Source organism: Vidua chalybeata, chromosome 5 (genome assembly GCF_026979565.1).
Source record: "Vidua chalybeata isolate OUT-0048 chromosome 5, bVidCha1 merged haplotype, whole genome shotgun sequence".
Lineage (NCBI taxonomy): Eukaryota > Metazoa > Chordata > Aves > Passeriformes > Viduidae > Vidua > Vidua chalybeata.
In genome coordinates, this window is record NC_071534.1 from 21,025,782 (window position 1) to 21,043,164 (window position 17,383).

At 41.7% G+C, this 17,383-nt stretch overlaps 1 protein-coding gene across 10 annotated transcripts in view; it reads left to right on the forward strand.

The window, feature by feature from the left end:
• RBFOX2 (RNA binding fox-1 homolog 2) overlaps positions 1-17,383 on the forward strand; it is a 170,832-nt gene that overhangs the window by 116,894 nt on the left and 36,555 nt on the right. For all 10 annotated transcript variants that reach the window (XR_008430882.1, XM_053942414.1, XM_053942405.1 and 7 more), the window contains 2 exons: positions 3,275-3,421; positions 16,352-16,405. Coding sequence is in view for 9 of the 10 variants with exons in the window: in XM_053942414.1 (XP_053798389.1) it covers positions 3,275-3,421; positions 16,352-16,405 (201 nt within the window). In the remaining variant the exon portion in view is untranslated. The remainder of the gene's footprint in view (positions 1-3,274; positions 3,422-16,351; positions 16,406-17,383) is intronic.

The window sequence follows — 17,383 nt, forward strand, 5'->3', positions numbered from 1 at the left end:
CAGAGCTCAAAGCGTTCATGTGCAGGCATGAATGGCATTATCACCTGCATCAGTGCATGTTACAAAGGCTATGCTAGGGAGGTGCAGTGAATCCAGTACTGGTCCTAAATGTGAGACCTTTGCTGCAGCATGTCTGTATAGCTTGATGAGAGGCATTGAGACCTAGGGAATGTGTATTAGTGCCCTTCTGAGCTGACTCTCTAGAGAAGGGAGAGGTCTCTTGCTTCACTGGGAAATGCTGACACAAGGCCAGAAGGAGCTTGAACGCCTTGTGGGGAAGGAGTCAAGGTGGGGAGTGAGCACTTGGTGAAATGAGGGCTTTCATCATCTCATTTGGTCAGAGTAGCACTCTGCCAGGCTCTGTTATGTGGTGCCTGAGAACAGGCTCCAGGCCCTTGCTTTCATCTCCTTCCTAATGAATTAAGCCAAGGAATGACTGCAAAAGGAAAGAAAAATCTGAAGAGACTGGTCTTTTCATTTATGTTGTAGCTGAATATGTGGCAGTGGACAAATGTATTGAGCTAATGTTACAGTGGTGGAAAGTTCAGATCTTACCTTAGGGCCATCATGATAGAGATGAGCTACAGCATAGAGAAGATGATATTTAATTTTATACGACTACTGAAAAATCAGGCTATGTGAAAGCATGAAAAGCATTCGGAGTCTCGCAGTGCAGTTAAAAAAGTAAGAGTGGACCAAGATCCCTTTTTCCTTCTATCATTTATTCTCTTTGAAGCATTTGTCTCACTGTACACATCTCACGTGCTGCAGAATGACTCCTGTGTGGCAGCAGCTCTCTGCCATATGCAGGAACAGCTGTGAGTCCTTTTGAATAGGCCACTGTACATGATACATTGCACCCTTGGTAAGAAAGGAGTTCTGCCCTCTGCCTGGGAACAAATGGATGGGAGAGGAGTACAAACAACATTCTGGCTTCCTCCCCTGTGGAAACATCAGATCCAGTCCTGTGCAACCTATATTTTAATGTAGCTGTCCCTTTTAGCAGGAATATTGGTGATATTTGGAAGTTACTTTGGAGTACTCACTTGCAGGTGTTGTACGCAGTGGTAATAGATAAGCTACTCCTGTGTTTTGTCCTCCTTGGGCTGATTTGCCCCGAGGAGCAGAGGACTCTGATGGAGGCATAAAAATAAAACCACTAAGTAGCGTGGTGTGATTTAATTGCAAGCCAGCTGCATTGATTCTTCCCCTAGGGTGTACTCTCTCTAAGTTTGAAGAGCCTTTTTGTCATAGAGGTGAGGGAAGGAGAAGAGGTCGAACATGCAGGGGACAGCTTTTGGATAAGATCAAAAGGAAGTTTCTGAAGATTTTCTCAAAAATTTGATGTTTGTGGGGGGGTGAATGAGTCTTAGACAAATAAAAATGCTTCATTCTACAAGGCTTCTCCTGAGACTTGCACAGCTATGGGAAGCAGACTTACGTGTCAGGGCAGTATTTGTCATTCTTCCTATCATAGATAATTTATGTTAACCAGATGAAACATGTTTTGTGCATACACAGCTCTACTGAAATGAAATGGAAAGCTACCACTGCTCTGCTCAGCATGACAAGATCCCAGTGCTTACTGTTTGCTTGCTCTTGTCTTTGTATATACACTTGCTTTGTAATAATATGCAAGTTCAAGGTCATATCTTTAAGTGGTATTTCTGGGCAGAAGATACTTTCTTAGTGTTGCCAATTGAGTTTGTCTGTGAAGAGATGTTTCCAAATGTTTGTGAAGTGCTGTATATTGAATGATGTGCAGAGCAGCCTAGCAAGTCCAGTCAGTGGGTGGGGAATTGGTGTGGGCAACTCCCCTCAGATTTCTTTCATCTTTGTTACACAAATTGCATATTTAAAACAGGAGGAAAAAAGGACCCAAACCAGCAAAAACCTCACCCTTACTCTTACATCTTTAAGGCCCACATGTTTTCTTGAAAGTGCCTTAAAAAGACTGACTTAGCAATTACTGTCCTTGCCTTACTGTAGGACTTCTTTTTACTTGATGGGTTAAGGAGGAAGTCAGGTTGGCATCTAAAGAGTTGAAATTACACTTAAAAATGCATCTCATGGGTAGTCAAAGCTTGACTCCTAGGAGTCTGAGGCAAGCAGCAGGAGACAGAGTGAGTGGGTGGGTGCTCTTTGAATACCTTGCCCTGTCAATGAATGCAGTTGGAAAGGGACAAGAGCAATAAAACCGACTAAATTGTAGTCTGCTTTGTTCTGTGTCTCTGAGGTTTTGAGGTCATCTTTCTGACTGAAGTGCAAAAAATGCTATTTTCTCATCAAGCCTTTTTGCAAAGGGGTTGTACCTCATATATTTGGTGCTGTGCTCAAATTTTAGCACTTTTCAGTCTAAGCTCACACAAGCGGCTCTATTCCTTACAAGGTTCTATTCCTTACTTTTCTCCTGCCAGTAATCTCTGTGTAGGCATTAAGACTCTCATCTGGCACACAGATCTCCTTTATTCCTCTGCCTGCTTCTTGTACTTTCTCTGTGAACAAATACCTCTGGTGTACCCCTTGACCTCTCTTTGCCATGCCAGTCAGCACTTGAGAACAGTGGAACAAATTGCCTTTCTTAGCTGTGGAATTGGTAGCAAAAAGCAGCACTTGGAGTTTTTATAAGTCTTGCAGTGGTGATGACTGTTTCCTGTTCCTGGGCTCACTTAAATGTATGCGAAAAGTTAATCAGAGATATCCATAAGCTGTTCCTATATGGATTTTACCATTTAATTATAGATCTTCTTTGAGGGTAATGTTTCTCTGAAGGGAGCTTGACAGAGCAGATGCCATTTTGCCTCGGGATGCACTTCTGGTATTGGCCCGGTGAAGAGCTGCCACTTCAGCTGTGGGATTTTGATGATTGCATGAACATCCTGCCACATGAGATTAGAGTGGTGGTACTACCTCCCAGCTCCAGGATATGAAAGATCCATCTCTTCATTAGAGCTTTCATATGGTGGCAGCTGAAGTGAGGAAGAATGGGCTAAAAGAGAGAAGCAATTTAAGAAAACCAAAGACAAATCTACTAAGCTGGAAGGTGATAGGAGGGGAGGGAGGCTGAGATCTCATTAGTGTTTACTCATGGAAAGGGAGGGGAAGAACAACAGATCGATTGTTAAATGCTATTGGGTTATCAAAAGAATTGTCAGGTGCTAAATAGCTCCATTGCAAGTGCAGTGCTAATACCTAAGTAGAGGTAGACAAGATGCATGAAAGGAGATTGTGTGATTTCTGCTCATGCCCACACTTTTGTCTTTTCTGATTTCAGCAGACGGAAGGAGGGGCACAGACAGATGGACAGCAATCACAGACACAGAGCAGTGAGAATACTGAGAGCAAATCCACTCCAAAACGACTTCATGTTTCTAACATTCCCTTCCGGTTTCGAGATCCTGACCTTCGGCAGATGTTTGGGGTAAGTTATGAGCACCTCTTCAGGCTTGGCAGATTCTCCTTCTCCACAGGTGGGACACCTGGTACTGTGTATTTGTGTGAATGAAAAGAGCCCTTCCCCCTCAGTTTAGTCAGCACACTAATATATTTGCAGGATTAGGACAATTGGTAGTGTTTAACTTAGCTGGTAAATACACATGAGAACTATAATGGTGTTCTTCCTATTAAGATGTTCATAGAATCATAAAATGGTTTGGGTTGGAAGGGACGTTAAAGATCATCCAGTTCAAGCACCCCTGCCATGGACTGGTACATCTTTCACTAGGTGTGCTTAGAGCTCAATCCAGCCTAGCTACGAACACCTCCAGGGATGGGGCATACTTCACTGCTCGGGGCAACCCACAACCTCTCTGAGCAGCAGTGTTCAGTGTAATCTAACAATTGGTTTGGGGAAAAAAACAAAACAAAATGAAACCTCACCTTATTTCTGAGTAAAGGCCAGGATTAAACACTGACTTGCAAAACACTGTTTTTCAGTTGCATTAGAAACATGTTGAAGTATTTCTTTCCTCGTGATCTGTTTCTTTGATGAAAGATGGCTGCAGACAATTTGCCAAGCAGTGATTGCATGTGGAAAAGCTAGTGCAAGTCAGATGGTATTTTATATTGTGTCTGATATACCTTCCATTTCTTTTGACCACATAGTTTGTCTTCCCTAATCCTTGAATGCTGTTCATGATTCTTGATTTATAAGCTCTTTGAGGAGGAATTTGTTTATGTGAGTACACATGGTGACTCATTCCATGTGAACATGGATAAACAAGCTAGATGTCACATGACCCACCCTTCAGGTGAAGTTATTTATATGTCATATTATCATCAGGGAATATTTGACTTGTTGATATAATTATAATATGATCCTTGATTGATGGCATGTTTTAAAGTCTTCAGAAATATTTATTATTATTTATGAAGTTAACAGCTGCTGCCTTTTTAAGGTGTAGTCCAAAGAATCAAAGTCAGGAAAGCCCAAAGCTCTTGTCACCTTAGGCTTGGAGTGTATACCTTGGTCCTCATTTATAGCAGCTGCTCCTCCAAATTCTGCAGTATTTCTGTTTCAGTTGTTGCATCTCCTGGGCCATCTGTGTGGGTGTATATGCATGCACAAAGGCACATGCTCGCATGCAGAGTAGTGTTACAGTATTGTAAATGTGTCTAATTCATGGACTTCAATGCTGTAAATGAGAGAAGAATTTGGCTTATCTGTCTGTAGCTTGGATAGTACAAAAGGAACACAACAGTGGTCAGAATGCAGAAAGACATGACTGCTATTCAGAGGGACTTGGCCAGGCTGAAGAAATGGGCTGAGGGAAATGTTAATGTACTCAACAAGAGTGAATTTCAGGCCTTTCATCACACTAAACTTTCCATCAACCATGCTCCCCAGTCCCTTTCTGCAGCACTGTTCTCCAGCATCTCATTCTCCAATCTGTCAGTACATCCAAGGTTGCCCCATCCCAGGTGCAGAATCTGGCACTTGTCCTTGTTAAATTTCATATGGTTGGTGATCGCCCAGCCCTATAATTTGTCTAGGTCTCTTTGCAGAGCCTCTTTGCCTTTGATTTATCAATTAGATACCGGGAAAATTTTAGGGTTTTTGTGAGGATGCTGAAATAGTGGAACGTGTTGCCCAGGTGGGTTGTGGAACCTCCATCCTTGAAGGTATCTGACTTGACTGGACCCAACCCGGCCAAAAAGATCTCATTATACCTGCTGTGAGCAGGGGATGCACTAAATGACCTCTGGAGTCAGTTCCCAGCCAAAACCATGGATCTGTGGTTCTGTTGCAAGAGGCCTGGGTTTGCTTCCATGTTGTTCATACCTTAGATTATTGTTATACTCTTGATGCCTGTGGGAATGTTTTCAGAATTAAATTCATCTCCTGGCAATCTGTGATTGCTGAATCTTCTGCTCTGCTTTGTGGTTTTTCTAGCCTGCTTTTTGCTGTTGCAAGGCTGCACAGTAGGCAGTTCCATCCGGTTTGGACAAATGGTTGCTGAAATCACAGCCAGTTCTTGGACCACCTGCTACAATCTGTATTTATCACATCCTGCTATGTGCTACGGCTGCTCCCCTCTCCTGGGAGCTATGTCGCTTACATTAAGTGTTCCCCATTGCTGTCCCTTCTCCTGGGACTGGTGCTTAATTGACAACTAGCCCTTTTCACACTTGTTCACCTAGATGCTTTTCTGCCATGTGCTCCTGGTGTAGGAGACATGGATGAGATGGAAATGACAAGGACATACCTGTCCTGGTGGCTCTTGCCTATGCTTTGCAGCTTAGGACACCCAGGCGGTTTAAATGAACCGCTGTCCTAAGAAGTGACTTGTAGAAAATGCACCCTAACTACTTGCTTTAAGATTTCTTGTCCTTTTTTGGGCCTGCATGGTGCCCTTTTTGTGCATAGGAGGGATGGGGAATAATGCTGTATGAATGTTCCTCTGGTGTTTATTTTTTCTCTAAACGTGATCTCAAGTTCCAGCACATTGATGTGATTTTAACTAGGTAAATGATATATTCCTTATAAAACCTTTAGGTAGTTCACCTGGCCCTGTGGTTACTGAGAGTTATACCTGCCAGCAGAGTGTTCATCTTCTGGGACATATAATACCCCATGTGCCATTTTTCTGTAATAGAGGGCTTTGCTACTTTGCCAAGGAAATAATGAATGATTCTCGCACATCTTCCTTTTTCTTTCAGTGCTGCTTCTCTCAGCATGCTCATAGCCTCGAGCAGGAGAGTATGCTCTCTGAATCCTGCTTGCTCCTATTTCTTTTTCAGGATCAGGATGCTTTCCTTTGGGTGACTCACTGAAACCTACCCTTACTCCTAAAGGGGACTCATGGTTGTCTGAGTCTTCATCTGTGACTTGCCTGTAACCCCCATCTTCTCCCTCTCCCTTCTGTGTGTCAGGTCACATCTCCTCAACGTCATATCTGAGAGATTCAAAATCCTTGCCTGGAGTGATTTTCCCAAGCTACTGTACAAAGCGAGAAATTGGGTAGACAGTAAAGCCGTGGAGGAAGAAATAAATGTGATGGTAGGGAGGGAGTAAAGAAGTCCCCTCAAGGATGGAACAGCATGTGAGAGGTCAGCCCAGTCCTGAGGCACAGAAAATATCTAATGCTTTTGTCCAGACTTGAGTAGAGGTGGACTTGAGACATGTTGTCCCATGTGTGATTAAATACATATTACATAATGCTTTCTAAGTGTGCGCCACTTGGCAGAGCTGCAAATGTAAGAATTTCTTAACAAATTCAAATTATTTGGGTTCCGACCATCTCTCAGCCATAATGCGTTTCAAACAGGTGTTTGAGATATCCTCAGGAATAGACCAAATATTTCCTTATATATATGCATTTTACAGGGAGGCAAATAATATGGTCTGTTTAAAACAGGTAATATTTACTTTACATTTCATGAGGCCAATGAAAAGACTTTCAGAAAGCTTCTAGGAGTTGGTAGTTTTTTAATGCACACAGTTCTGCACCCACTGTGGAATAAATCAATAGTTGACCTTGTTCTTGCAGATAAAGAAGAGTTAATAGCTGACCTGAAATCCCACTGTTGCCTAGGTACCAGTGATTGTTATTTGTCTGTATTTGCTTTGTGCAAACAGACTATGGCATCAGGCAGCACTGTAAGGAGCTTTAGAATAGTCTGTTTCTTGGAGTTTAAACAATGGGCAGGATAACTGCCCAGGAAGGTACCTTTAAAAGGGAAGTATTAATGGAAGCCATAAAGTATTCAGCAGCATCATACTGATGGCCAAGAATGCATGATTCCACAGATGCTGAAACTGTGGTAATAAAACTCAAAGCATTCTGCACTTTGGGCGAGGGGGAGGAAGTAAATAGCAGTGAATATAGGTGCAAACTTAAGCAAAGAAGCAGGTGAGAAAGGAAATGTGCTAGTCATGGAGATATTAGTGACCTAAGTTCAGGTTTTTACATGCAAAGATAAAAGGTCTATGTATGGATACAGTACAAAATCAGGATGTAGTTGTATATTTTTGGGGAAAAACTCCACAAACAACAGCAAAACCAAAAATCAAAACAGGGCAAAACCAACCCCTAACTGATTGTGTTTAGAATTTAAGAGGGGGTATTTTTACCTCATCAATATAATTAATAACAGAGGAGGATGAGACAGTGCTCACTAATATCAAGATCTGCTGTTTTTTAAATAAGGTATGTCCAACAATAATAGCCAAAGCAAGGAGCTCCGTTATTCATTGATACTAATGTTTAGCCAATTCTTGTAAGCTAGGGGAGTTGCAGAAGGTTGGAACACTGCCCACCACGGTTCACTATCGAAAAAAACTGAAAGGGATGATCCAAAGAGCTAAGAACTGTCTATCTGTGTGTTGATCCAAGATAAAAATAATTTTGGAACATTTTAAAGAAGACTATTAGAAGATGAAAAAACACGTTAGTGTCTTTTTAGCAGAACTTTGTAATACACATCTTTGCAGACAAATGCTGTCTTGTCTATTTTGACAAGATTGTACAAAGCAATGCTGATAGAATGAAACATTGCTCAACCAATTGAATTTCTCCAAGTGATCAGTTTTTAAGAAAAATAATACTTATCTCAAGCACAACACACATTAGAGGGATTAAAAACCTCTTTAATGATAGATAATAAAAAGTGGTAGTTACTTGGGAGATAGCTGTGATCAAGACTGTTTCTATTGTCAGTTTCCCCAGGGATCTGTTTCCATCGCTGTCTTGTTTAGTATCTGTATCAGCCCATGGAAATGGTACTATTAAAACCTTGCCGGTAAGGTTTGCAGTTAGAAAACTATTTGAGGAGGAGGAAAGAGACAGATAAGCTTACTGTTAGAGAATGAGTAGAAATGCCTAGTTGACTGATGATAAATAAAAAAAAAAAAAAACATGTTTGATGCACCTCATTGCAGAATACTGAATATGTGGGAACCGGTCTGTGCTCCTAAGATGGAAAGCTTTCTTTGGAAAACACTGATTTGGGAGACTACTAGTGATTGTTGAAGATAGTTGCTTCAATAATTCCTGTGGAAGGAGGACTGTGATCTTGCTCATGTTCCAAATTGAAAAGACCGTGACTGCATAATTTTATTCAGTTCTGAGATCAGATCTGAATTTAAGACCAAAAGAAATAAAGTAGGACTTGGAAGGTGAGTGATTTTTTTAACTTGGTAAGGTATTAGATACATTATTTACTCAGCTTATTAAAAAGGGATGGTAGGAGATGGTAAGTAATTTCTATACAAATGCTTAAATATGGGTGATACCTACTAACAAGGGGTTTAGGTCTTGTTTACAGTCATAAGATTTTCCAGTTGGTAGCTGAGATTTAACACAGTTTCCCTTGAAATATGAAAAAAAAATTCATAGTCGTCGAGATTTATTTGAACAATGGAACAGCTTACCAGGGAGAAGAAGAGTTGCCATCTGTGTTAAAAACAAATTTACAACTCTTTTTTCAAAATCTTACTGTCTATTTTATAAAGGGCATTCTTTGGCTAAAGTGTGCAAGGCCCCTGACATGATGGTAGCCATGTTCTCTTACACTGGTGGTAGGATGTTCCCTTCCCTTCTGGACTGTGTATGCAGAAGAAAACTTGATGCTTCCCCTCAACATATTTCTAGTCCTTTCAGTTTTGTGCTGTGATAGTGTCTGTGCTTGCACCTCATGGTTTGTAGCTTCAGCCCTTCCCTCTTGTGCTTCAAGACGCAGTTCTCCTCCCAATGTAAAATTGGTTGGGATAGTCTGGTCATTTCTGGACTTTTGAGCTGGATGGACTTTGGAGTCTCCTGGTGAAGATAGAGGCAGGGCTGTACAGCCTTCAAGAGGAAGATCCTTCTGTTCCCAAACTGAATCTTGAATTGTCTCCAAGACAACAAGCAAGTGGATTGTTCTGGTAGTTCATATGGATGAACATTGCACAAAGTCTTTCTTACTTGTTGTGAGAGAAACAGTTTGAGGAGTCAGAATTGATGTTTCTCAGAATTTACTGTGGTGAAATGCTCTTTGGTTAAGTGTAAGATAAAAATAAGGACTATGTTAATGAGGGTTGCAGATGAAGGTGGGTTAGCACAGTACAGGCTGTGAATTTTTCAAGACTCTGGCTTTTTAGATGGAGACCCTGCTTTTATTAAAACTTGCTCAATCCATAGCTACTACTTGTAGACTGTTAGCTCTTTCTACTGGAGAGCATAATCAGCCCAATTGATAAAGGGGTTTTGTGTGTTATCAGCTACAGCAGTAATAACCCATAGATGTTTTCTGTAGAGGTGACTATTATGTCCCAGTTAATTAATTTCATTTAATGAAGTCATTAATAATGTCATTTATTACAGGTGACAGAATGGTAGCCACTTTTTTTTTACAATGTAAAAGTATGACATTAAGGCAGGTAATGTTGTCCTTTTCCTTATCTAAACATAATTCATAAGATTAAAGATAATATTCATACCTTCTTTACTGCAAGGTTCTTTATGATGTATGTTTGTGGTAGACCATTGCTTTGTATGACCCAAGCAACAGAGTTCTGCAAGCTCAGATACTTTTGGAAGTTCTTGCAGCCTTCAAATCTTGGCTTCTGAGGAAACATTTTGTCACTTTGCACTTCCTAAAATATCCTGGTAGATGTAATTTCTCATCCACCTTCATTCTGGTGTCAAGAGAGCAAAACACCTCCATAGGCCTATAGTTTGAGGCTAAAGCAATAACAAATTAGACTACAGCTCTTTGTCAGCAATAATTTGGTAGAATTTTAAGTCTGTATTTGCCAGTAAATAAATTTAAACATGGAAGTAATTAGCGACACACAAATATGGGCAATGGAAGAAGTACTTGTTTAAGTGTTAAAGTGTATAGGTAATAATATGATAGAACAAGAAGCTCTGACCTGCAGGTGATGATGCACTGGGCCCAAAGTACAGCAATAGCACACTTGCTTAAGGGGACTCTGCTTTCTGAGTGAATTGGAGACCCAAAGGAGGAGATTCTGTCGTCTGGATCTCAGGATGTATTTTAGATTTTTCATCTCCTGGTGCTACTGGCCACGAATTGCATGTAACAAGTCCCATGTGCCACTATTGGAGAGGAAATATTCTGGCACAAAGTGGTCTCTCTGTGGCTTTTCTTGTTTCCAAGCTCTCCCTGTGATGACAGTGAGCCCTGGTCACAGGGAGGGGGTTTGTTCCTGCTGGTGTGGTTAGAGTTATAAGAGGTGCTGCTGATTATATTAATGTGTTTCACCTGGGTGTTTTCTGAAACCACCTTTCAAAAAAGACTTGTTTGCTCAGTGCTGCTTGAACATTGTGCTTTTTCTGCATGGCCATGATGTGCAGGGGTGCTTGTGCCCCTGCAGCCACCAATAGCTTTTGTACTGTCTGTCTTGCTCTGAGAAAGCTCTTTGCTATCAACTTCTGTACTGACCCTCTGCTGGAAGGCAGTGATGACTCGATCATGCATTTATCTAAGTTTTTTAAGATTTTCTTATGAGTTACTAGGAGTGTCTGCAGCAAGACTGTGCTGAATGTAATTTAGTAAACAGTGCTGTGCTGTAGCTGGATTTAATTGGATAAAAGGCCTGGGTAAAATTACGTGGAGTTGTCTTTTATTGACCTAGTTTCATATGGATTCAGTCTACATGCTAAGTACTCTCAAATTGATTTTGGAATGTATGCTGCTTTTGTGGGCATGGGTCCAAGTACCTTTTGTGCAGCATCAGTACTAGGTTACACTGCAGTCACACCTCTGGGGAATGGCACAAAGCAGGACCAAGGAGCTGGAAGTGTCGACCTGGAAGCTAGACTGGTGATAAGATCTCTCTCTGGGTGGAGCCCTGCAGTAGTGTTCATCCCCATCCCACTGTTGCATGTGAAAATCTTTTATTTGGGATTTAGAGAACAACAAATGACTGAGAAACTGTGTTCATCATCATGTTTTGTTTTGGGGTTTTTTTTTTTTTCTGTGATGGCTGTGGTCTGTAAATCCTGTTAGAAATCTGTGCTCTTTGTGTGGCTTACTGTTAAAGTCTGGTTTCTCAGAAAATGTCTGTTTTGTTGGGCAACAGCTCAACCCTACTAAGGGCTGCTTGGTGCTTGTTCATTATCTGTTCACTTGGTAAACTGTGGTGGTGCTTTGGTTTATAAATCCTTGATGCTTCCATCTTCCTGTCAGCAAAGCATAGTGGTGTAGCTCGGCTGACATGGATTGGCCCCATTGCTTGAAGAGATGTGACTCAGCTTTGAGTGAGGAAGTTGGTGTGCTGACAGTGTGCTTCTGGCAGACCCCATGCTGCCATAACTAAGCACTGACTAATAGACACTATGATGGAGCCAGTTGTGCTTAGCTGAAAGTATATCCCATGGAGCTCGTATCTAGGGAAAGGACTCTCTCTGTAGCATGGATCTATCCTGCTTATAAAATGCTCTTGCTCATGTACCTCATGGTTTCCTGCACAGGATGTTGGTTTCTTGGCTATTTTGAATGTTGACCATCTTTAAAAATGGACTGTTTGACACCTTTGAAGTTTAGATAGCTCATTGGACTCATGTCTAAGTGAATTTTGTAGGGCTAATGAAACTGCTTGGACATACAGAGTACTCTTTTAGGGATGAGGTTGTCTCATTATGCCTCTCATTATCTTTTGTTGTTCCATGATTTCTAGAGAATTTGCCTTGTACTCCCTGTTGTTTGCATCTTTAGGATTAAGTTATTTGTCTGGCACATTTTGGAGCTGATTTTGAAAGCTCTAGACAGGCACAGGAGTCAGGGCCAGCTGGAACAGAGCATATAGGAGGGGCCCTACCAAATTGCCAGTGCCTTGGAAGACAAAAGATTTCTGGTGCCAGATCTCTCAAATTTATTATGTTTAATGTAGCTGTGGCCTCAGCTGGAAAAATCTGTTGCCTTCATGACATCTGTGTGAAAAGAAACACACAGCATACATCTCTTTCCTTGCACAATGCCCTTGCATCTATGATAAGGTAGATCGTGTTCAAGCAAGAAGATTAGTTTCTGGTCATAACTCCTGTCTATATCTTTATGCCTCTTAAAAACTGTTACTTCCAACACTCTCTGCTGCTATTGTAGAGGGTCTGATTCTCATTTACCTGCTTTACTAAAAATAACTGAAAGCTTGTCAAGTTCATTCCAGGAAAGAGACCAGTAAGAAAAAACAAGATTCTATAGCTCCTTTGCTGTGGCATGACTGAAATAGCATGTGTGTGTGTAACTTCCCATCGCATGTCGTGTGTGTGAGCAGTTCATGGAGGTGGCTTCTTGCACGACCTGATGTGGTAAGGAGTGCTGGCCTCTTGGTCACATAGTAAACTTTCTAAACCATGGTGGGGAGCATTGGAGATGGGTAGTCCTCCAGAGGCTGTGCAGAGTTCTAAGTAGAAGTTCTTGGTAATCACTGAGTGAGCCAACCAAGTCTGTGAGCTCAGTGATTCATATCTTCAAGGTTAGAGATTAGAGAGTTAGTCCTCATGGATGACTTAAGCATGGGACTTGTTTTATTTGGCCAGTCCCTATGTCTTTTGAAAAATACAAACATGCCTGTATATACATAATTTTAAAAAAATTATTATGAGGACACTTGGTGTTGACCCTTGTATTTAGATGGCCTAGCATTTCCCATACAAAAATTGTGACCTTTCACTAAGGAGCTCTTAAAACTTCAATTGTTTGCAATAGACTGTTGACATTTGGTAGGCGAAGCACCATCGGGGAACAAAGTGCTTTTTATGTTCCACTAAATTAGATTCAGCTTTGAAGGAGTTATAAACTGTTAAAATGAACTAGTTCTTTTTTTCCTGCTTTCATTCTTCAGGAAAATTCTGGCATGCTACCAAAAAAAGTGCCTTCCAGTGCTGGGACCTGCTGTAACCATTGCAGCAGTGGGGAAAAGAGACCTCGTGTTAGGAGCTGTGGCAATGGCTGCAGCAGAGCCTTGAAGAGCTCAGCACGTGTCCTTCTGCCTCACAGCCCTGCTTTCTTTCAGGGAATTTCATGGAGCAGGAAACCCCTCCCCAGCAAACCTCCATTCAGCAGTCAGCTGCCATTGTCTCTGCTCTTCTCTCCCAAGGAGGTCCTTCCCTCTTGCCTCTTCAAACATGCACAACTCTTGGGTAGAAAAGAGACTGGGGCAGTTTGCATTGGTGGATGTAGCCCATTGCAGTAGATGTCAAGCCTGTTTGCTGCAACCACAGGCTCTTAATTCTGTCATCTAGGAAACGATGTACCTCCATCATCTCGTAGGCAGGGAGGACCATGCCTCCTCTTGTACAGCTATGTCAGACCTCTTGCGTTTGGTGTCACCGCTGGAGTTCTGTCAGCCACGAGAAGTTAAATGCACAGGACAGGGTTTCCCGTTGGTGTGGAAGCCCTGCACAGGAAGCCCAGCCCCACGGGGCTGGCAGGCAGGGCTGGCAGCAATGCCTGAGGATCCAGGCCCAGCTGGGTGTGCAGAAAGGGAAGGATGGCACGGCATAACTGTGCACCAGAAGCCAAACAGTTTGTTCTCTTTCAAAATCATTCTGATGAGGTAGAAAATGGTGATTTTTGATGGCTTTGAAGATTCTGAAAATAATTTTGGCATTTGCATTTATCGAGAGCCTGGCTGTTTCAGTGTGTGTGGCAAGGCTAGGCAGCTGAGCTGATATGGCAGGGGACAGATCCTGCTCTTGGGCAGGGTGTGCTGCTTTCTCCTCCCTTTTGCTTCTTCAAACCATAATGCTCACTGACCCTTCAGGCCACTTCAGCTCAGTAAATTGTCAGAATCTTTATATGTATTCCTTTTCTTGGCCTAGGTTTTCGCAGGGTTGCTGAGCTGTATCAGTTTATCTGCAGGTGAGAATGAAAACTGGGGCCAGCTCTGGAGGGCTGGTGAAACCAGACAAGGAAGGACAAAGGAGCAGGGACAGCCCTTCAGCAGCCACAAGCTTCTGAATTGGTTCATCCCCAGTCATGTAATGATGCTGAGATAGTCTACCAAGAAAGCAATCATGACAATCATGACTGATTCCTTTCATGGCAGTACCAAAGCTGTATGCAACAAAGACAACAAAAAGCAATCACCAGTTAATCTCCTTTATTGACAAGCCCACACTAAGCGTGGGATAGAAATAGAAAACGTATTTTAGCTGTGATTGGCAGAGAAGCAGTCAAAAGAGGAACCAGCATGGATCAAGCCTAAGCTGTGGAGATGTTGAGGTTTCAAGGAAGATGCATGTTTACATTAGCATTATTCAAACTTGTGTAACGTAGAATGTTGTGAATTCAATTGTTCTTGGGATGAATAGAGGATCAAGTATTAAGTCCTTAAACAATAGAACAGTAAAAACAACATCTGTGAACCAAGATCTCCTTTTTAAGAATGGAGAAGACAAGCAGACAGAAACTATAGCTAAAACTGTTGTGTTTTGTTTGCTTGCAGACAGTTGTGGAATACTTGTTCAAGGGACTCAGCAACTTTTTTTTGCTTAACATATTCAGAGCCTCCCCTCAGCCATCATGGCTCTCTGCTGTAAATGTTCCAGGTTTTCAAATCCGGACACAAGCCTTTCAAGAGGGGCACCCACAAAATGAGTACTATACCCATTTGACTCTGAATGCAACTGTTAAATTACAAAAAAAAGGCAAATACTATTTTAAGAACGCTGGGCGAAGGGGAGAGTGTCCCAGTGCCTAGACCCTGTGTTCATCATCTTTTTTTAACTGTGAAACAATTCTTTATTTTCTTGTTGATTCTTCCTTCATTTGCTATCAAACTTAACTCAAAACAGTGTTGATGGAAGCTTTCCTAAATAATGGGATAGGAAAAACAGATATAGCATTTGTCTGAGTACAGTATGTGAGTATGTGTCTTGAGAATGGAGACTGCTCCATATGCACACTCCTAAAAACGACAACTAGACCTGTCTTGCTAGAGAGCAGACCTCCAGTTAGGAAACAGAGCATTGACACTTCTGGAGGGCAGAGTACTGTGAGCATCTGTTGAAGCGGTGATACTTTTACTTCTGGGCCACTGTTTTGAGTCTGTCTGCTTCAATAAAATATTTTAATATGTTCCTAGCAAGGCAAAAGATGTAACCCATACATGGATCCACAGAGGTGGGTAAATCTCCTTCTGTGCAAAATAGGGAGCTCTTTGGAACCCTTTCAGTGCAGAGTTCTCCTCTGGGGTCTCCAGGCTGAGGCAGAGGTCAGAATTCTAATACATGTGATAAGCTTGCATAGGTTGTTGACCAGCTACTATATGTCATAGGTTGAAGTTAAATGATCTTTTTCTGAAAAACAAACTATTGGGAATTTTCCTTTTTCGTGGTTTCTAAATCTGCCATCAATTCTTTTGAAGGCTTGGAGTTTTGGAAAATAAATGGAAGGAAAGAAGCTTTAGTATTTGAAATCCCTGAGGCTGGGAGTCATATGTTATTATTCCTTCCAGAGGATCATCACTGTTAAGTTTCTCTTTGTGATAGCCACTTCAGGTTGTGGAAGCTGAAATGTTGAATTATATGTGAGAAATGTTGTTGGATATCTGAGATGAAATCATAGAGCCATGTCTTAGATGAAATAGTAGAATGAGGGAAAGAAGAATTGTTTAGATTAACGGGGAAAAGATGAGCTTCCTCAAATCCCTGAAACTCTTCTGGAGAATATTTTTCTTCCTTTAGACTTTTGTGAGAAAACCTGGAGTTTGTGACCAAGAAGATTTTCATGTCTTAACCCAGGAGAATTGGGTCATGTCACTGGAATTTTATGCCTTTGCCTGTAAACTAGAAATATTCTCACCAACCTTCTTGCACTAAGCCAGCCCCTGCAAAAGGTAGGAAAAATGTACTGCCAAAAATAAATGTTTTTTTTTTTCTTTTCCCTTGTCTCTCTGCAGCAATTCGGCAAAATCCTTGATGTAGAGATAATCTTTAATGAGCGTGGCTCGAAGGTAAGTCCTGTTTCTGTACCCGCTTCTCTTGTTTTGATTGCAGAGTAAAAGGCAGTTCATTGCCTAGAGAACATATTCTGTAGAGATCAGCAGGAAACAGAGTGATGGGGGAGGGGAGAAGCTATTTTGGGGACTGTCTCCTGTTCCCTCTGACTTGAGACTCTTGAGCATGGTCATTTCTGGGCAGCACGTACAAATGCTCAGAGACACTCCTATCTGTGGGATCAGGTTCCCCAGCCTTTTGAACAAACAGGGACTCAGTCAGCTGAGCCTTCATACCAACCCGTTCCCATTGCGTGGGCAATGGCTGCCCGTGAGGAAGGCAGAATAAGGTAAAACAGCTTTGTGTGATGGGAGACTATAAGAACAAAAGCTAAACTCACCCCCATCCCTGCCATTTTCATTGCATTAAAATACTTCTGTAGAAAAACTGTCATATCTCATATGTGAAAGGATTTTATATACTGTTTCGCAGACTTACTTGGCACTTCTGAGATACTGACCTTTCATGTTTGAGATATTTGGTGCTTTAATATAAGCATCCTCATTCCACTTGTCCTGCCCCATGTGGACCTCCCCCACAGAATTTGCATTCACACTCCTATTTTCTTCTTATAGATATATTAAGAGGCAAGTTTTGTTGAGGGTTAATGGTAATTTATATCTCTGGAGAGAGATTTCAAATGTTGTTTGGGTCAGCTGCAGAGAGATTCAGTGATCTCTGTCCTAATTGGCAATTGGTTCTCATCACGTAACCAGTATCACCACAATGACAAATTGCTGTGATTCTCTCTCTGCCCAGGAGGTTCAGCACTGGAATAGCAGGGAGTTTTGCAGGTCAGGAGCGAGGTGCATTGCCAAAGCTCTATGGGGGAAGCTTGCACAGTGCATGTCTATACTCTGCTTGACTTAATCAATGCTAAGATTCCCATTTTCAATTAAAACAAAATTTCCCTCCTCCTCACACACACGTGTGTG